Genomic DNA, 20,156 nt, shown 5'->3' on the forward strand with positions numbered 1-20,156 from the left:
TTAGTAAAAGTGCATGCAAAATCACACACTTAATAAATAGCATTTTGAATTAAATGTTTAGTTATATATAATTACATGGAGTAAACATGTACACTAGTCTGAAAAACAATTCTTAAATTTGATAATTATCTCATATTAATGAGATAACACATTGGTATGCAATGTTGATGTTTGGACAAGCAGACTTCATAGACATGTGTGTAATTTACTAGGGATAATCACAGTTGGAAAGGCAAACAGTGTTGACTTGTTTACCTTCACATGTAAACGTAATGTATTACCCCAGGAGTTCACTTCAGGAGACCCGTAATTCCTACTTTGATCATGTTGATAAGTCCAGATGCTTATAATTCGATACAATTTAATAATAAAAAGTAATGAGCAGGTCTATGATTACCAGTATATATATATAATTTAATATACAACTATCTTTTACATTGTTCATAACAACAATAATAATAAGAAGACCAGGAATTATCGTCTCCAAGCTAGTTTATACACACTTACATTTAATGACATCCAAGACAGGAGATTTAGTCCACTTTTCATTGAAGAGTTTTTGATGATTTAATCTAACTTTTATTGTTGGGTTACAGTCTCATTGACATATATCACACTTCCTGAATTCTTTCAATCAAGTCAATTATGGAAATCAATTAATTAAAATAAAACAATCTGAAGGTTGAATAAAAATGTAATAAAAAAAAATGAAGGACAAAAAATACAATTTACAATGTAATTATATTCAATCCGTATCTACATTGACATCCCGTATTAAATCTGATCTCAAATTTACCAATGCAGAACAAACAATAAGAATGTCATAAAAATTCTTTAAAGACGACACTGGTACAGTTCCACTTAAAACTTTAAAAACTTTCAGTCTACGAATAGCACGCTCTACATGTATTCGTACATGTGCAATACGTCTAGTAGTTGTGACATCTTCATTGGAAAGCTGGGGTTTGCATTTTGTAAATGCAGGAATGTTTAATTTTACACGACGAGGAAAAAGAAAATCTTCAATTGTAAATCCACGATCTGCCATTACTTCGTCTCCCGGCAATAAATAGTTTAAAAATCCACTCTTTTCCACGATAAACTTGTCACTAGCTCTGCCGCCAAAAGCTTTGGAAATAAACATTATTTGTCCATGTGGAGATATTCCAACTAAATATTTTGCGGTATTGTGCGACTTGTAATTACTGAAAGTTTCACTTCTAGTTTTCAAGTTCGTAGGTCGTTGTATAAATGTTTCGGCACAGTCTATTATTACAGTGGTGCGAGGGTAATTTTCTCGGAAAGATTCGGGACAACATGCTCGTATTGTTTCCCTCGGCAACCATGCAACTAAGTCCTTAAGTTTTTCTGCAAGGACTGGCATCCAAGCATTAAACATTTTACTAGCTAAACTTTTAGAAATTCCAAATCTACGAGCTAAGTCATCAAACAGCAAGTTTAGTTTAAGTTTCATCAACACTAGTAGTAACTGGTCTGCGACTTCAAGTTGAAAGTTAAATGTATTTACTTCTGACATAACCTCTGCTAACGTAAAGAACACTTCTTTACTTACACCAGTATATAACAAAGAGTCACTGTCCGTTACTATACTTATTTTTGCGGACATAGCGCTACTTTCAATTTTAATTTGAACCCCCTTTTCTTCAGTTAACGCCGTATTTGTTTGAGTAAAGGTATTCTGTGTGTCCGACCAGGGTTTTGAATACATGTGATCCTGAGAAGTCATATAATCAGAATCGACATATTGTGTTCCAACTGATGCCGTAGGTGGATTAACCACATTAAAATCACAAAAAGCTTCTGGAAGCAGTTCAGAACTAGACGGTCCTTCAGTCTGATTAATGTTAACACACGTCTCGGTACTACTGCTTTCTTCTAGTAAACGTTTTCTTTTTCTACTCTCTGGTTCTTGTCTCGACAGTTTACGTCTACCGGGGGTTGTCTGGCATTCATACCCAAGATTTAATTTCGGGAAAGGATTTTGTTCCGTCGGAGCTCCGTCTAGAAAGTGATCCGAGCATACGAATACTTGCTTTGGAAGTGTTTTTCTATTTAAAGCTTTAATCCACTGTAATCGTTTTGTCTCATTAGCGGGCATAACATGTAGTTTAAATGGAACCAAACAAGAACAGTCTTCGTGATTTTGTCCATGTAATTCACAAAATGATACGTTCCAATCATTTAATTTACGACGATTATTAGAACATCCATTAACAGCACAAGAATTTCCACCCCCTTTCCTATATTTTTCGTTACTTGCCATGGTCATATAAACATGAAATATGTGAAACAAAAACGTTATAAATGACCGATAATTATATAGACTATATAGATTATTGATTGCACGTGCGTTATCATTCACGAGTGCTATGGCCGACGCACCACGTGACCTCTTAATGGCAGCGCACATGTTTTTGAGATAAGACGTGAATAAACCCGTCTATACATGTAAACTAAGCAAAAGTTTCAAAGTCAATAGACCATGACTGGCTATACAGCCCTCACTTGGTCAGCTCTTACCCAGAGGCGATTGTTGAGCATTAAATATTTTCTGTTGCAGTTGGTCAGGAACAGGTGGAAGGCGCCATTTTGGTAGGCGGCCATCTTGGTTTACGTGAGTTGTTTTGATTTTGGTTTTTTACTATTTTGATGTTTCTTTGCAGTATGGACTCCACAACGGCTGCTTTCAGGGCCAGGTTGATCAGCTGGGCAGCCCACTAACCATGGCAATGTGTTGCTGGTAGATGAATCATGGACTCTGTAGTAGATGACTTCAAATTGCACTAAAACTGATACACATAGCCCTCGGACGTCTGGGCAGCAGGTGACACTCACCCATCCACAATTGGTTTCTGAGTGTTGCTGACGCGGGTTTATTGTACGGGAGCCTTACAAACTAGTTTGTCTTTAAACCATCTGAGCAAGGTAACATGTTGAAGCTAATGCTTATACAACTGCATACCAATTATCATTGACCTACCACTAATAGTTCCCCTTAAACTGACCTAATCACAAACTAATACATGAAAACTAAGCAAAAGTTTCAAAGTCAATAGACCATAAATGAGGGGGCGAGGCCAAATAATCTCCATGGAAATGAGATATGCCAATGCTTATACAACTGCATACCAAATACCATTGACCTACCAATAGTGGTTCCCCATAAACTGACCTTATCACAAACTAATACATGTAAATTAAGCAAAGTTTCAAAGTCAATAGACCTTGACTGAGGGGGCGGGGCCAAATAATCTCCATGGTAATGAGATGTGCCAATACTTATACAACTGCATACAAAATATCACTGACCTACCACTAGTGGTTCACCATGAACTAGACCTAACCACAAACTAATACATTGTTGACGCCGCCGCCGCCGTCACCAACACCGGAAACAGCATACCTATGTCTCACTTTTTTACTCCGTCAAGGCGAGATAATTAAAACCTGAAGTAACTAGTCTTTTCGTTACAAATGAGGTTTTCTTCATCAATTATTTTTATTTATTAAGTAGTGGTAACCATGCCAGTTGTAAGTTGGATCATGTCTGAAAATCTATGATCCAATAAATAAAGTAGCTATAACTTCATGTTGTGGGTAAATGGATAGTGGTAAGTAGCTTTTTGTAAAATAGAAGTTATAAATCAGAGTTGAAAAACTGGAGAATGTTGTCATAGCAGATTCCAGAATAATTAAAGGTTTTTCTTGTTAATAAAAGAAGAATGTGTCTGGTGTCTGAGGACAGGAATGCCTCCGCTTAAGTTTTGCAATTTTCCAAGTTAGCAAGGGCATAACTCTAGAACAGCAAATGATTCACTGCCCAAATTAGTACTCTGTCTGTGTGTTGTGGTTTTTAGCATCGTGTACAAACTGTATACTTACAAATCAAAAACTAAATAATGACAACCTTCATCTTGTATACTGTCATGTAATCGTACTGAAATTAGAAATTAAGTTTAAGCATTCAACCGACATATCAATACATTTGATTCACATCCAATCTGATTAAAATACAGATCCGGTGTCCAAGCTTTACTTACAAGGATCTAACAACACTACGTTTTACTTTCTGTTCTGGTAATTATTCCATCAGCCATTGAAATTTTAGCCTTCATATTTTATAAACTGTGCATCAATCTGACAAAACCAGCAGATCTCAAAAATTCTTTAAAACAGAAAGTTTATGATAGAGCAAAACTGAATGCTTTATTCAAATTGAAGAACGTTGTTCCATATACCTTCAAACTAATCATGTGACAACATGTAATGAATATATTGCAGACAAACTGGAATCTATTTCGGAGTTGGAGACTAATCTCTTTTGTATCCTTTATTGGGATTACTAAGATCAGACTAATCCCTGTAGTATAGTTTACTGAAATTACTTAAGGTGAGAATTAACATATCTATAAAAATAAACTTCTAAGAATTCTTTACTGAATCTTTAATACATTAGTTCTGTCACAACTGAATTTCCAAGACTACTCCATTTTGAGTATTAGTTGATCAGGGCAGTGTAACCAACCCACAGTCACCTTATTTTATACACTTTTAAGCTAGCTTTCTGCCAATATCTTACTTTTCATTTTCTGTGCTGTTTCTCTCGGCCATGGTGTTACATATTCTTTGTCTTAGAAATAAAATTGGTTTAAACTTTCTTGGCAAAGTTCTCCATTTCACTGAAAGCTATGCCATCCAACATGGAGCAAAAACTGTCATCTGACCGCAAGTTTAATTTAAAGATGATGTCTTATCATAGAATATTGTCATAACATGTTTGTTCTTAACCTCTTGATGTTTTACAGTTATTTGTGTCATAGAATTGTTGTCTCATTAACTTAAACCCCCATCCTCCCCCATCTTTTATTCATAATATAATGGTACCACTACAGGATTAGAAAGAGTAGGAACAACTTCCCTGATACTGGCTAAAACACAAAAAAATACCACTTTATTAAAGTGAGGCTTGTGTTACTGAATTTCTAGTTTTCTGCGTTCTACAATGTTATATAGACCAGTCTGTCTTTTGTCTATGGGGTCCCCCAATCTTCAATTTGTAATCCCTGACTGCTGCTTTGATATTTTTAATATTTCCATAAAAACTGCTTTTCCCTTTTTCTATGTGTAGCTATATACTTAGTTTCCAGATACCATTGGAGATCTTCCAAATCAAGTACTTAAGAGCCAATCCGCCAGAAAACCATGCAATATTCAGAAAATCGTCCAAATCGACAATCACAACTTGACAAATTTTTATACATCATCTTAATCCTTGACATAAAATAAAAGAATTTGACCACTTAATTTTTCCCAGAATCGTATCTATTTTTAGTAACAGCCTCATTTGCATAATTCTGTAAATTCATAATGAAACCAAGGAAAAATCCAACTTTTTTATGCCTTTTAAGAATGACCCAGAAGCATATTAAATGGGGTAGTTGAGTTTTTAGAGTAATGTCAGCTGAAACTCATCCATTTTACTATGTTATGATCAATACAAATGAAAATTTAAACGATTTGGCACATTGCCAGGAGCAGGGACACAAAGGCGGGGTTTTTCATACATGAATTTACGTGGTTTTCATTCGCTTCTATCTTGCAAGACCCATTCCGGATTTGTTTGCAACTTATATCGGTTTTAACTATGGGGTATGTTTTATATCAAAACAAAATATTAAGCTTGGCAAATGACTATTATATGTTAATTTATGCCTTGGAAGAATGGTGATTTTAGTCCCAAATTGACACATTTTGATTTTGATTTTAATTAAATTCTAAACACAATTGGTACTAAAATGGCTCATAAAATCATTCGAACAAGTAAAATCAATTTGTCTGAAAAATGAAATAAGACGTATTTGTACTGCAAGTCCAAAAATCAATAAATTGTCTGAAACCAGGGAGTCCATCTTTTATGCTCTTCCATTGACTTATCTCCCTTGGGTAAGATCTCAAACATGTCAGCTCCCAGTGTAGTTTGGCAGACAAATGCTTACAGTGAAGTTTGTGACTTTAATAATCTAGGATGAGCATGTGGGCTATCCCAGCCTTATACATCTACATATTACAAACTATTTAAGATATCTGAATGCACTAAAGACCAAAATAGCATTTCCAAAAAAAATAATTACTGCCAAGAAATTTGACAATCATGACAATAATTTAGTGAATAAACATGATAAATATTGATTGGAAAAATAAGTCCATGAACAGCAAAAAGTGTTTTTAGATTTCAACGAGCAAAACAAAAGTATTCTAAATCATTCTTCGTAAAAAAAAAAGTGAGCCAGTGGAACCACCTTGCTCGCACCAAAATTGAGATTGAGAGTGTCAAAACTGCTCTGGCGCACCATCAATAAATCAACGACACTCTCTCTACGGTAGACTCTACCGTGGTATTGAAACCAGCATTGGTAACCAAACATATTCATACAGATACAGACTACCATTCATCTACATTTAGGAAGTCTGAATAATACTGAAAACTTAATGGTGTAGAATTTCCAACAGGACTCCTTATTTTATATAAGACAAGGAGTGGTTTATTTTCCCATGGTTGTTACATCATCTTGTCTTTGAATATGCTCGAAGTACAGGGACTTTTATGGAATTCATTGACATGATAGTCAAGCAAGATGTCAACATCTCGTCCAACCCTCTTCCAGCAAAGCCAAAGCTGACCAAGGATCTTCACCCTTTCAAAACAGGCTGTATACAGGACGAGTTATTCCAGTAGGAACAGGTACAAATCTTACAATCAATTTTCATTTGTTCCATATAGTCAATCTGAAATTAGGGGACCAACAATTGATACATTAGCTAGATTAAAAAAAGGGGGAGGTGGGTGTTGAAGGGGCATGTGAATATTCTTTTACACCTGACCTGTTTCTAAGACATCTTATTTATTTCCTATGGCAAAGTGCAAGCAAATAATATATATCCGTATATACATTGTTCTGTCTTGGGGCCATTTGATTAAAAAAGCAAGGGGGAGGGTTAGAATGGTCAAAATATTTATGTCCTTGTAAGCTTAGGACAGAATTTTAATTTTCAAGCTATTAACCAGGGTACAATATATTTATTTTCTGCTTTAAAAAATCTATTTATAGACCAGAATCATGATCATGATGATAATAATCAAAATCTATTTCAACATATTCAACGTTTAGCAGGTCAGGTTTTTATTCTCTTCCCCTAAGTTATATTTTCAGTTCTTACTGGAAGTTGTTCAGCTCTTTGTGTACTAAAAAAATTTTTTATCTCGTGGAAAAGCCTCCTACAAATACATGTTTTACATACAACAAACTGTACATGTAACACTAGACAACTTTATCCAGAGAATAATATTTTTTTAATGAACTAATAGGCCATGGAGACTAAAAAAATCAAAAGCATTGCAAACTTTTGTAAGGTTCAATTTTAGGACCCTACATGTACATGTATGTAGATTACTTATAGAGTACCTTTTTAAAAGAAAAAAACATACATTTAAACTACATGCACAGTGATGCTACACTACCCTACATTTCCTGTCTGATATATTTTATTTCATGTAAAACAAAATTGAAGAATTATTTTATAGTTTTAACACTTTTTATTTGTAGGGCTATATATATGCAAGCAATGCTCAATTAAGATGAATTTTTGTAAAAGTGACAATAGCCTGGTCAAACTAAATACATGTATAGAAGAAGATATTGGTAAGTTATTATTAACTTATATATTAATTTAACTGTTTGTATAACATGGTAATCATACAAAGTATATGTAATCACTTATATAATAACATAATTATACAATTACATGTTATACATTTGTACATCAGTTTTATTAAACAGGTCTTTGTTAACTTGGTTTTCCCGTTGAAAAATCACTTTGCTAATTTTAATTTGTAGTACTATATTGGGCGGCTCCTATAGTTTCCATTCAATAACTAACAATGACTAATGAACTGTTCATACATTCCATTTCAATTATTTTATTTATTAATACGTATTACTTTTACTGTTAAGTCTGTTTTTTGTGATATCCATTTTACGTGACTGTATTTATGTATCCCGTCATACTATGAACGACAAAATTATTTTATGTCTACCTGTACGAATTTCAAACGCGCGATATTACGCCAGTACTTAATTAAAACCTTCCATCCTTTATGGGTGGATTTTTCATAGATATATAAAATAGTATAATATAAGCAAAATGAGGATGTTAAATTTGATGTACATGTATGCCTTTTTGTGCTTCTTCGTTACATTTGTTTGTTTTTATAGTGATTAAGATGATAACACAATGTTGACTGCTGTACCCCTATTTTTTACAATTTTACCTATTGTGTCTGTTTGTTTTGTTCATGCATCGTTGTCAATATAATGGAATTTGATGCGACTATCATACAAGTGAGAGGTTTATTATCTAGCTATAAAACCAGGTTCAATCCACCATTTTCTACATAAGAAAATGCCTGTACCAAGTCAGGAATATGACAGTTGTTATCCATTCGTTTGATGTGTTTGAACTTTTGATTTTGCCAATTGATTGGGGACTTTCCTTTTTGAATTTTCCTCTGAGTTCAGTATTTTTGTGATTTTACTTTTTCAAATATAAAAGGGGGAGATTTTAATTGGTACTTTTGAAGATATTTCAATTGTTCGATTAATTGATTGGTTGTTGGTAATGCTAATGTCCAATGGCAAATAGTTCATGCATGTTTAGGACAAGAACAAATTAAAATAAATACATTATTTGGGTTCTTAATATGCTAAATCTAACAATGTATTTAAATAATTTAAGATGTTGCAATTGGGCCCCATTTTAAATTGGTTCACATTGATTTCAAAATGGTCCAAAATTTTTTTTTCTTATTTCTACACAACTTGAATTCTTGAGGTTCTTTTGATATACAAAATGCAAATGTTTTAAATTTAGATTTTTAATTTTGGTCCTGTTTTCAAATTTGTCCACATTTTAAAGTCCAAAGGGTCCAAATTTTAACTTAGTTTAATTTTGACAAAACTTGAACTCTAATTACAATGAATTAGGGTTCTTTGTATGATGAATAGAAATAATCAAATATCCTGAATATAAATATGTACTTAGATTTATGATTTTGGTCCCAGTTTTCAAGTTGGTTCAAATGGGGTCCATAATTTAACTGTGTTTGATTTCAACAATAATTTTAAAGATGCTGATTCAGCCTGAATCTAACCTGTATTTAGTTTTTGGGCACTATTATGAAATTGGTTTACATTGAGGTCCAAAGGGTCCAAAATTAAACTAAATTTTAAATCTTAATTTGATCTTGGGGTTCTCTGATATGCTGAATCTATTAAACTTTATCTTTATACCATATTTATTCTGTGTTAGAAACCTATTCTTTGCACAGTATTGCGCAATAGCAAGAAATATCCATTAGCACAATATTGCGCAATAGCAAGAAATTGTCAATTGTACAGTATTGCGCAATAGCAAGAAATATTCAATTGCACAGTATTGTGCAAAAGAAGATACTTCGTATAAATTGCTTATTTCTTGACCAATTTCAATGGGGTTTTATTCTTGAATTCTTGGGGTTCTTTAATATGCTGTATCTAACCGTGTATTAAGTTTTTGGATTTGGGGCCCCGTTTTTTAAATTGGTCCACATTGAGGTCCAAAGGGTCCAAAATTAAACTTTGTTTGGTTTCATCAAAAATTGAATTATTGGGGTTCTTTGATATGCCAAAGCTAACTGTGTATTTAGATTCTTAATTTTTGGTTCCGTTTTCAAATTGGTCTACATTAAGGTCCAAAGGGTCCAAAATTAAACTAAGTTTGATTTCAACAAAAATTGAATATATGGGGTTCTTTGATATGCTGAATCTTACCATGTATTTAGATTTTTGATTTTTGGGCCCCGTTATCAACTTTGTCCACATTGAGGTCAAAAGGGTCCAAAATTAAACTTTGTTTGATTTCATCAAAAATTGAATTCTTGGGGTTCTTTGATATGCTAAATCTAACCATGTATTTAGATTTTGGATATTGGACCATAATAGGTGAATGTCCAATTTAAAATTTTTAAGTTCTTAGACCACATTCATTCTGTGTCAGAAACCTATGCTGTGTCAAATATTTAATCACAATCCAAATTCAGAGCTGTATCAAGCTTGAATGTTGTGTCCATACTTGCCCCAACTGTTCAGGGTTCGACCTCTGCGGTTGTATCAAGCTGCGCCCTGCGGAGAATTTTATTATTGTTGTAAAGATGTAAAGGGCTATTTGGACATGCTTAAAAGGTGTGGATAATAACTATTCTGCAAAAATGATTTGGCTTAAGTTGGGAGAATTTTGTAACTGCATCCACTTACAGTAAAAGTTGTCAATTTTATTTCCTGTCCGTGGTATATATGAAATTAAAAAAAAATGTGGTATGATTGCCAATGAGAACAAATGACATAGAGGTAAAGCCATAGGTCTTCATACGCCATATGGCCTTCAACAATGAGCAAGACCTATACTGCATATATATTCAGCCATAAAAGGCCCCAAAATAAGAAAATGAAAAAATATGAAAACTAACAACCTGATTTATGTATGTATGTTTTGTGGTTTTCAGATCTAGACTCGCAGCTAACCTTTCTGTCAGTGTCAACAACAACTGATCTTTCACAGCAGTCAACATCAGATTGGGAGACTGATAATGCTTCTAACAGAAACAATTTCAACCAACCAAACAAGCAACAGAAACTTTTCAACTTTAAAACATCAGTTAAATCTTCCATGGGATGATGTCTCAAAAAATAACAGTTCATCATTTATGGAGATTTTAATGTTATGGTTTTTCTTTTACAAGAAAGTTAATGTACACTTGTTTTATAGTAAAACCTATAGCTGTTCAAGTATAAAAAAACACATTCAACTTTATTGAAATTGGAAGATTCATATGACTTATTTTAATTCTGTTATCTCCGAGGATGTGATGTAGAGCATTATAGGTACAGTAATCTTAACAGCTATCCAATTTCATTCAAAATTCTTTATAAATTTTGCACTGGTATATATAGAATAAGTAATTTGTTTTTCATCTAGTTATGGGATTTTTTTATACCCCACGCAACGAGTTGTGGAGGGTATAATGTTTTTGACCCGTCTGTCCGTCCATCCGTCAGTCCGTCAGTCCTGTTTCTTGTCATCGCAACTCCTCTCAAACCACACAACAGAATTTCACGAAACCTTTTTAGATAATAAGGACATACTATGTAGTTGTGCATATAGACAGGAAATTACTATTCAATTCTTTTTCTAGGAGTTACGCCCCTTTGAACTTATTTACTTTAATGTACTACTGCAACAGTTTGTCATCGCAACTCCTCTCAAACCACATAACAGAATTTCATGAAACCTTTTCAGATAATAAGGACATACTACGTAGATGTGCATATCGACAGGAAATTACGATTTAATTTTTTTACCAGGAGTTACGCCCCTTTGAACTTATTTGCCCAATATACTACTGCAACCTTTTGTCATCGCAACTCCTCTCAAACCACACAACAGAATTTCATGAAACCTTTTCAGATAATAAGGACATACTACGTAGATGTGCATATCGACAGGAAATTACGATTCAATTGTTTTTCCAGGAGTTACGCCCCTTTGAACTTATTTGCCCAATATACTAAGGCAACCTTTTGTCATCGCAACTCCTCTCAAACCACACAACAGAATTTCATGAAACCTTTTCAGGTAATAAGGACATACTACGTTGATGTGCATAACGACAGGAAATTACGATTCAATTTTTTTTCCAGGAATTACGCCCCTTTGAACTTATTTGCCCAATATACTACTGCAACCTTTTGTCATCGCAACTCCTCTCAAACCACACAACAGAATTTCATGAAACTGTGTAGATAATAAGGACATACTACGTCGATGTGCATATTGACAGGAAATTATGATTCAATTTTTTTTTCTTACACTTATTTTATTTCTCCAATGACAATGTTGGGACGTGGGGTATGTGAGCGCGCTCACTAAGGTTCTTTCATTTTAGAAGCATTCATGATTTTCATGTTTGTATTGACCACATTGCAGCAACATAGATATAGGTACCTGGCAAATCTTGCCTTGTTAGCATACTAGGCTCAAAGGGTCATAAAAAAATTTCCATCACTAACTGTCTGTTAAAATCATCTGTTTACAGTTTTCACTTTTAAACCATCATCTTAATAACTTTAGAAGAAGTGTCATACATATATATATATGTATACAAAATTTAAAAACTTTTCAATATATATATACATATATATATTGATAATAACTATCAACATGACAAGATCTAAATACCCAAAATTTTTCTGAAAAATTGGACATAACATCTATGAGCTATTGTCCCTGAAATGTGTAAATTTACAAATTTTCACAGTTTTCAGCTACTATCTGACAACTATATCAATATATTATAAGAATAAATTGCAAAAGTGGTCAGAAGAAACTTTTTTTTTACAGTCTAAACTTATTCTGAATTGTTTAACTTCTAATTTAAATTGATTGCGTTTGAAATATGTGTTTTTTATCGTTTTAGGTGCATAATTTGTCAATACGATCTATTTCAGCTCCTGGGAGCCTCTAGATTTATAATGAATAATTTGTATTTATGTATGATTATTTTCTTAATGTATTAAATGAAACATTAATTATTCTTTTCCATTTGTTGTTATACTTATTTATAAGTCCAGATCCTATCATATGTCAGTAGTTACAAATTAGACGGCAAAATTGAGAAAATTTGAATATGCAGGTTACCCCATTTTGTTGTGGCATATACCAGACACCAACATTATTTGCCGAGCTTGATATTTTTTTTGATTGGGTATATATAGTTATACTTTGCAAGTAGATATGTAGTTTTACAATAATAAACGGGTCTTGGAGTATTTTGGCTCTGAAAGATGACCAAAATCAGCCATTTTGGACATGTAGCTAAATAAGACATATTGAAACAGTTAGATTATACATACACTTAATAGACAGCATTGTTAATTCTATGCATTCTTACACTTAAAGTGATGTATTACTAGGAACAACTATCAAAAAATTATAAATGTTACCATATTTTTTTATTTAAACCAGCGAAATATGCCAAAAAAGGCTTATTTTTGCTGTTTTCGAGCCATTTCATCTGTTAAAACATGGCGCTCAAAAAATATCCAGATCGGTTTAATAATTTCCCAAAATAATTTGTGTGGTTATTTACATTACTAAGGTGCACCAATATGCCAAATATGAACTAATTTGGAAAAAGTGACATTCGGACGGTTTTGCATGGTTTTCTGGCAGATTGGCTCTTAAAAGTAATAAAGGAATGGAATCAAACACACACATATCCTCAAAGAAAGATATGATAATTATCCAAAGAAATGGATTAAATCAACAGAATAAAAGCTTTCCTTGATTCTGACTGAAAACTCATCATGACCAGATCAGCTTACTACATCTAAACAATAACACACAAACACTAAACTTTTGACCTTAAAAATTGTTTAAACAAACAAACATTTGTTCATCTATAGGTAATCATTAAAATATCTGAGGACAATTTTTCTATAACATATCCCGTTTCCTTACTTTATTTTAATATTGACTACTAAAGAACAAATTGAAATAAATAATTCATTCGGTTAACAAAGCAGTGTAATCCAACTTTAAATACCATTGATCGTCTCTCAGTCATTAATATGATAGCAGTGATCAAGCATTCCATAAATGAAGTGAAGCTATATTATCTCTCCATTGTCCTGTGATCTTTAATAGATCAGACAACATAAAGTAGCATAAACAAATTGATTATGTATGGACTGGACAATTTATGTCTCAGTGGTGTAGCTTGAATGAGTATGTGTCAGTGGTGTAGCCTGGATAAGAATGTGTATGTGGTGTAGTCTTAATAAGTATATGTCAGTAGTGTGGCCTGAATAAGTATGTGTCAGTGGTGTAGCCTGAATAAGTATGTGTCAGTGGTGTAGCTTGAATAAGTATGTGTCAGTGGTAGCCTGAATAAGTATGTGTCAGTGGTGTAGCCTGAATAAGTATGTGTCAGTGGTTTAGCCTGGATAAGTATGTGTCAGTGGTGTAGCTTGAATAAGTATGTGTCAGTGGTGTAGTCTGAATGAGTATGTGTCAGTGGTATAGCCTGAATAAGTATGTGTCAGTGGTGTAGCCTGAATAAGTAACGTGTCAATGGTATAGCCTGAATCAGTATGTGTCATTAGTGTAGCCTGAATAAGTATGTGTCAGTGGTGTAGCCTGGATAAGTAACGTGTCAGTGGTATAGCTTGAATCAGTATGTGTCAGTAGTGTAGCCTGAATAAGTATGTGTCACTGGTGTAGTCTGAATAAGTATGTGTCAGTTGTATAGCCTGAATAAGTATGTGTCAGTGGTGTAGCCTGAATAAGTATATGTCAGTGGTGTAGCCTGGATAAGTAATGTGTCAGTGGAGTACTCAGTGTAGCCTGGATAAGTAACGTGTCAGTGGTGTAGCCTGAATAAGTAACGTGTCAGTGGTATAGCCTGAATCAGTATGTGTCATTAGTGTAGCCTGAATAAGTATGTGTCAGTGGTGTAGCCTGGATAAGTAACGTGTCAGTGGTATAGCTTGAATCAGTATGTGTCAGTAGTGTAGCTGAATAAGTATGTGTCAGTGGTGTAGTCTGAATAAGTATGTGTCAGTGGTATAGCCTGAATAAGTATGTGTCAGTGGAGTAGCCTGAATAAGTATATGTCAGTGGTGTAGCCTGGATAAGTAATGTGTCAGTGGTGTACTCAGCGTAGCCTGGATAAGTAACGTGTCAGTGGTATAGCCTGAATCAGTATGTGTCAGTAGTGTAGCCTGAATAAGTATGTGTCAGTGTTGTAGTCTGAATAAGTATGTGTCAGTAGTGTAGCCTGAATGAGTATGTGTCAGTGGTGTAGCCTGAATAAGTATGTCAGTGGTCTAGCCTCGATAAGTAACGTGTCAGTGGTCTAGCCTGAATAAGTATGTGTCAGTATGTGTCAAGTTTGTGCTAATATATCACCCAGAATATACCTTCTTTCTAAAATAAAGAATTTTTTAGATATAAGTGCTAGGAAAACATATTACAATGGGTATATTCTGCCCCTTATTGACTACTGCTGTATTATTTGGGGTGAATGTAAAAATGAAGGGATAACAAGAATATTAAAACTCCAAAAAAGGGCAGCAAGATTAATTCTAGATGCAGATCCTTTATTCCCCTCAGCCCCCTTATTTAAAGAACTTTGGTGGATGACATTGAAAATAGAATTAAATACCACAAATATTTACTTCTATATAAATGTATGCGTATGGAAGCACCAATGTACCTAGTTCAAAAGTTTAAACTGAAATCAGATCAAATCCTTACTCCTTGAGAGGTGTCACTCCAGGTAATCTGATAGTTCCTAAGCCAAAAGCTGAGCTATTTAAGAAATCTTTTGTTTATTCTGGATCAGTGTTATGGAATGGACTACCACACAAAATGCGTAAAGCTCAAAACAATTTTACTTTTAAACAAAGTATCAAGAAGTACTTAACACAGTCCTGACAAGATTCTGTTTTCTACAATGTATTTGTATATATATTTTAGTTTTAATTTTTATTTGATTTTTTGATTTTTTACTCCATGTACCTCTTGAACAGTTTTATATCTTATCATGTTAATAATAATACATTGAACTACTTGACTGTAAATTAACTATGTGTAAATATTCTGTTTTTTATTGTATTGTAATTTGTATGTGAGGGCCTCAGGGAAGATTAGTTTATTGTAACTAACTGTGTTTACCCTCTTTGAATAAAGAATTTATTATTATTATTATTATAGTAGTGTAGCCTGAATAAGTATGTGTCAGTGGTATAGCCTGAATAAGTATGTGTCAGTAGTGTAGCCTGAATAAGTATGTGTCAGTGGTGTAACCTGGATAAGTAACGTGTCAGTGGTATAGCCTAAATAAGTATGTGTCAGTAGTGTAGCCTGAATAAGTATGTGTCAGTGGTGTAGCCTGGACAAGTAACATGTCAGTGGTATAGCCTGAATAAGTTTGTGTCAGTAGTGTAGCCTGAATAAGTATGTGTCAGTGGTGTAACCTGGATAAGTAACATGTCAGTGGTGTAGCCTGGATAAGTAACATGTCAGTGGTGTAACCTGAATAAGTAACATGTCAGTGGTGTAACCTGAATAAGTAACATGTCAGTGATAAGTAACATGTCAGTGGTATAGCCTGGATAAGTAACATGTCAGTGGTGTAGCCTGGATAAGTAACGTGTCAGTTGTGTAGTCTTGACATTTTCATTTCTTGTATTGGGCTGCTCTATTCTTACTCAACATAAAATAGATTTTACATTCTATGTGACAGTTTAATTCAGCTTTTGGATGTGCATGCTGTTGTTCATAATCTTGAGAAACAGATTATAATATTGAAACATCTGGGACATTTTTAAAAAATATAATTTTTACTGATTCAGTAATCCAGCTTATGTTGTAAACAAGACCGACATTTGACAGTTTTTAGTCATACAAAAAATTTCATGAATGAAATAATTCATTTATTTTCCATTGCAAATACATGTACTAAATAAAACATTTAATAAGACAAATATTGGCACAAGCAACGATTTCCTACTGCAGAACTGTAGATACAACCTTTCAGCAAGGTAGTGCATGATCATACAGACTAAATAAATAGAGATTTATTTATGATTGTTGTTTATTTTACATCCAGTGGCATATATTTCATGCATGTTGAGCAAATTTAGCATTGCAACAAGTTACTTAAGGACCCTTTAAAAAGTTGCTGCTACAGTTCATAACTGCAAAGACAGTAGCACTCTCTCTATATACAAGTAGGAGGCATCCCTGCCTGTTTTATAGAGATGGAAGAAGACCAAGAGCTGACAATATCTCTTTACCTCAGTCAACCATTGGGGGATTTATCGATGGAAAAATTGCTATAATTTTCTTGTTATGCAATAAAATTCTTTGTTTGGTAACATTGGAATTAGGATAAATTATTATCATACTTGTAATGTACATGTACATGTGTAATGGGAGTCATTTCAATGGAAAAAACCAGCGCTTATGGTTTGTAACAGTATTGGTTGTCTCATTGAGGTAACCACACATCTCTGTTAATTCAAACAACAGTGCACATGCTGAAATGTCTCGCCTGCTTTACTGATCATTGATTTTATGTTGATAGTCCTAAATATAATACAATAAAATGCTCCGCTGGGGCGCAGCTTGATACGACCGCAGAGGTCGAACCCTGAACAGTTGGGACAAGTATGGACACAACATTCAAGCTTGACACAGCACTGAATTTGGATTGTAATTAAATATTTGACACAGCATAGGTTTCTCACACAGAATGAAAGTGGTCTAAGAACTTAAAAATTTTTAATTTACCTATTCAAACCATATCATTATTTGCTTTTATATATAAATCAGAAATAACCAATTTAAAATGGAAAATTTTAAAGAAAAAAAGGAAAAAAAATCCCCCCCAATTTTTTGAACCCCCTTGTGATTCATCACCCCCAAACTCAATCCCAGCTTTCCCTTTGTGGTATGGTACCTTGCAGTACAATTTCAGAGAGATCCATACACTTGAACACAAGTTATTGTCTGGAAACTAGAAAAATGCTTGTTTTTTGGACCCTTTTTGACCCCAAATTCCTCAACGTTTAGGGCAATTACCCCCAAACTCAAACCCAGCTTTCCCTTTGTGATATGGAACCTTGCAGTACAATTTCATAAAGATCCATACACTTACACACAAGTTATTGTCCTGAAACTAGAAAAATGCTTGTTTTTTCGCCCTTTTATGGCCCCTAATTACTAAAATTTTGAGGGAAATACCCCAAAATCAATCCCAGCCTTCCCTTTGTGGTATGGTACCTTGCAGTACAATTTCAGAGAGATCCATACATTTGAACACAAGTATTGTCTGGAAACTAGAAAAATGCTTATTTTTGGCCCCTAATCCCTTAACTGTGGGTACCCTAACCCCCAAAATCAATCCCCACCTTCCTTTTGTGGTATTGAACCTTATGGTAAAATTTCATTGAGATCCATTCACTTAAACTAAAGTTAGAATGCGAAAACTAATGTGTCTTCGGACGATGATGACGATGATGCCGGACAACAACAACGACGACGCCAACGTCATACCAATATACGACCACAAAATTTTTTTTGCGGTCAAATAAAAATCACATAAACTTAACATGATCAAAGAAAATGAGGCCAATGTCAGATAAACCAAGCCAGAAGTACATGTACACCTTACAACCATTCCATACACCTTGTATAGTTGACCTTTTGCTTATAGTATACAAGAAACAGAACAAACCATGAAAACTTTAGATTGACCAATGAACCATGAAAATGAGGTCAATGTCAGATGATAACTGCCAGACAGACATACACACTTCACAATCATTCCATACACCAAATATAGTTGACCATAAAGTACATATCAAAGATGCTCATGTTACTACCAATATTTTTTCATAACAATTTAAAATATTATAAATAAACAGCTGCGCCATGAGCCCATGATACGCCCGTTGCTTTTTAAAAGAATAAAGTTCAATAACTTCTCAATGTCATATCAGAAATTTATGAAAAACTAAAGGAAGGTTATCTTAATAGATGTTAATCAGTCACTAAAGTTTCATGACAACTCCTCAAAGCACTTTAAAGATATTGTCTGATAACTGGAAATTCACCCCTTTTTATGAAATAATAGCAATCACCCTGGGCTTTTTCATGAATAAAATCCCATAACTTGGAAATGTAAAATGTAAAATTTATAATAATGGAAAGGGAGCTTACGTCAATAGATATAAACAATTCACCAAAGTTTCTTACAAATTGGTGAAAGTGTTTTTGAGTTTTTGTCCCAAAACTGGAAAATCCCCCCTTTTTTAATGAATAAAACCCCATAACTCGGAAACTTAAAATCTAAAATTTATAAAATACGAAAGGGAGCTCACGTCAATAGATATAAACAATTCACCAAAGTTTCATGCAAATTAGTTAAAGTTTTTTTGAGTTATTGTCCGACATGTTGACGACGGATGATAAGACAGATGGACGGACAAAGGTATACCATAATACGTCCCGTAAACGGGCGTATAAAAATGTGTAAAGATTACAATATATACTGACCTATATTAGGATGTTTTAATAATCTACATATTCTAGCTTCTCTTTCTAATTTTTGGTGATCTGAAAAAAATAAACAATACAAATGAAAGAACCTAATAAATTAAAACAGCATGCTAAAACACTTTCAATCTCCAATATTTTTGAGCAGCATCAGTATCATACATTTATACAGAAGCTCCTCTTTCTACAACAAGAGTGCACACACTGAAATGTCTCGCCTGCTTTACTGACAATTGATTTTATGTTGATAGTTCTAAATCAAATTTTTTACTACAAATATCACATAAACTTAACATGATCCAAGAAAATGAGGTCAGGGTCAGATAATCCAAGCCGGAAATACATGTACACCTTACAATCATTTCATACACGGAATACAATTGACCTATTGCTTATAGCATACAAGAAACAGACTAATACATGTATACCTTACAATCATTTCATAAACGGAATAAAATTGACCTATTGCTTATAGCATACAAGAAACAGACTAAACCATAATAACTTTATATTGACCAATAAACCATGAAAATGAAGTCAAAGACAGATGAAACCTGCCAGACAGACATGTACACCTTATAATCATTCCATGCATCAAATATAGTTACCCTATTGCTTATAGTATCTAAGAGACAAACTTAACCATGAAAATGAGGTTAAGGACAGATGATACCTGCTAAGCAGATATATACACCTTACAATCATTCAATACATCAAATATAGTTGACCTACTGCTTATAGTTAAGAATAAATTGTTGACACAGAGATATGTCTTGCCTGTTGGCATAAAATTCAGAAAAAGACAATCTGATGGACATTGCTTATTAATTCAAAGTAGCTGGACCACGATCTTAAGTGGGCAGGGCCTGAAAATGGTTGACAAACTGAGATGTACTAATAGTAATGCAACTTCATACAAA

At 33.7% G+C, this 20,156-nt stretch overlaps 1 protein-coding gene and 1 long non-coding RNA gene across 5 annotated transcripts in view; one reads left to right on the forward strand and one right to left on the reverse strand.

The window, feature by feature from the left end:
* The window catches only part of LOC127708856 (calcium/calmodulin-dependent protein kinase type II delta chain-like), a 126,062-nt gene that overhangs the window by 93,249 nt on the left and 12,657 nt on the right, over positions 1-20,156 (reverse strand). For all 4 annotated transcript variants that reach the window (XM_052214021.1, XM_052214023.1, XM_052214022.1 and 1 more), the window contains exons 3-4: positions 19,237-19,296; positions 3,904-3,958 (exon numbers count right to left, since the gene is read on the reverse strand). In XM_052214021.1, coding sequence (XP_052069981.1) covers positions 3,904-3,958; positions 19,237-19,296 — 115 coding nt within the window. The remainder of the gene's footprint in view (positions 1-3,903; positions 3,959-19,236; positions 19,297-20,156) is intronic.
* Positions 5,201-12,709, forward strand: LOC127708870 (uncharacterized). The gene is made up of 3 exons (XR_007985411.1): positions 5,201-6,763; positions 7,626-7,721; positions 10,619-12,709. It is a non-coding gene; the product is annotated as an uncharacterized LOC127708870 (long non-coding RNA).

Source organism: Mytilus californianus, unplaced genomic scaffold, assembly GCF_021869535.1.
Source record: "Mytilus californianus isolate M0D057914Y unplaced genomic scaffold, xbMytCali1.0.p SCAF_7, whole genome shotgun sequence".
Taxonomy (NCBI): Eukaryota; Metazoa; Mollusca; class Bivalvia; order Mytilida; family Mytilidae; genus Mytilus; species Mytilus californianus.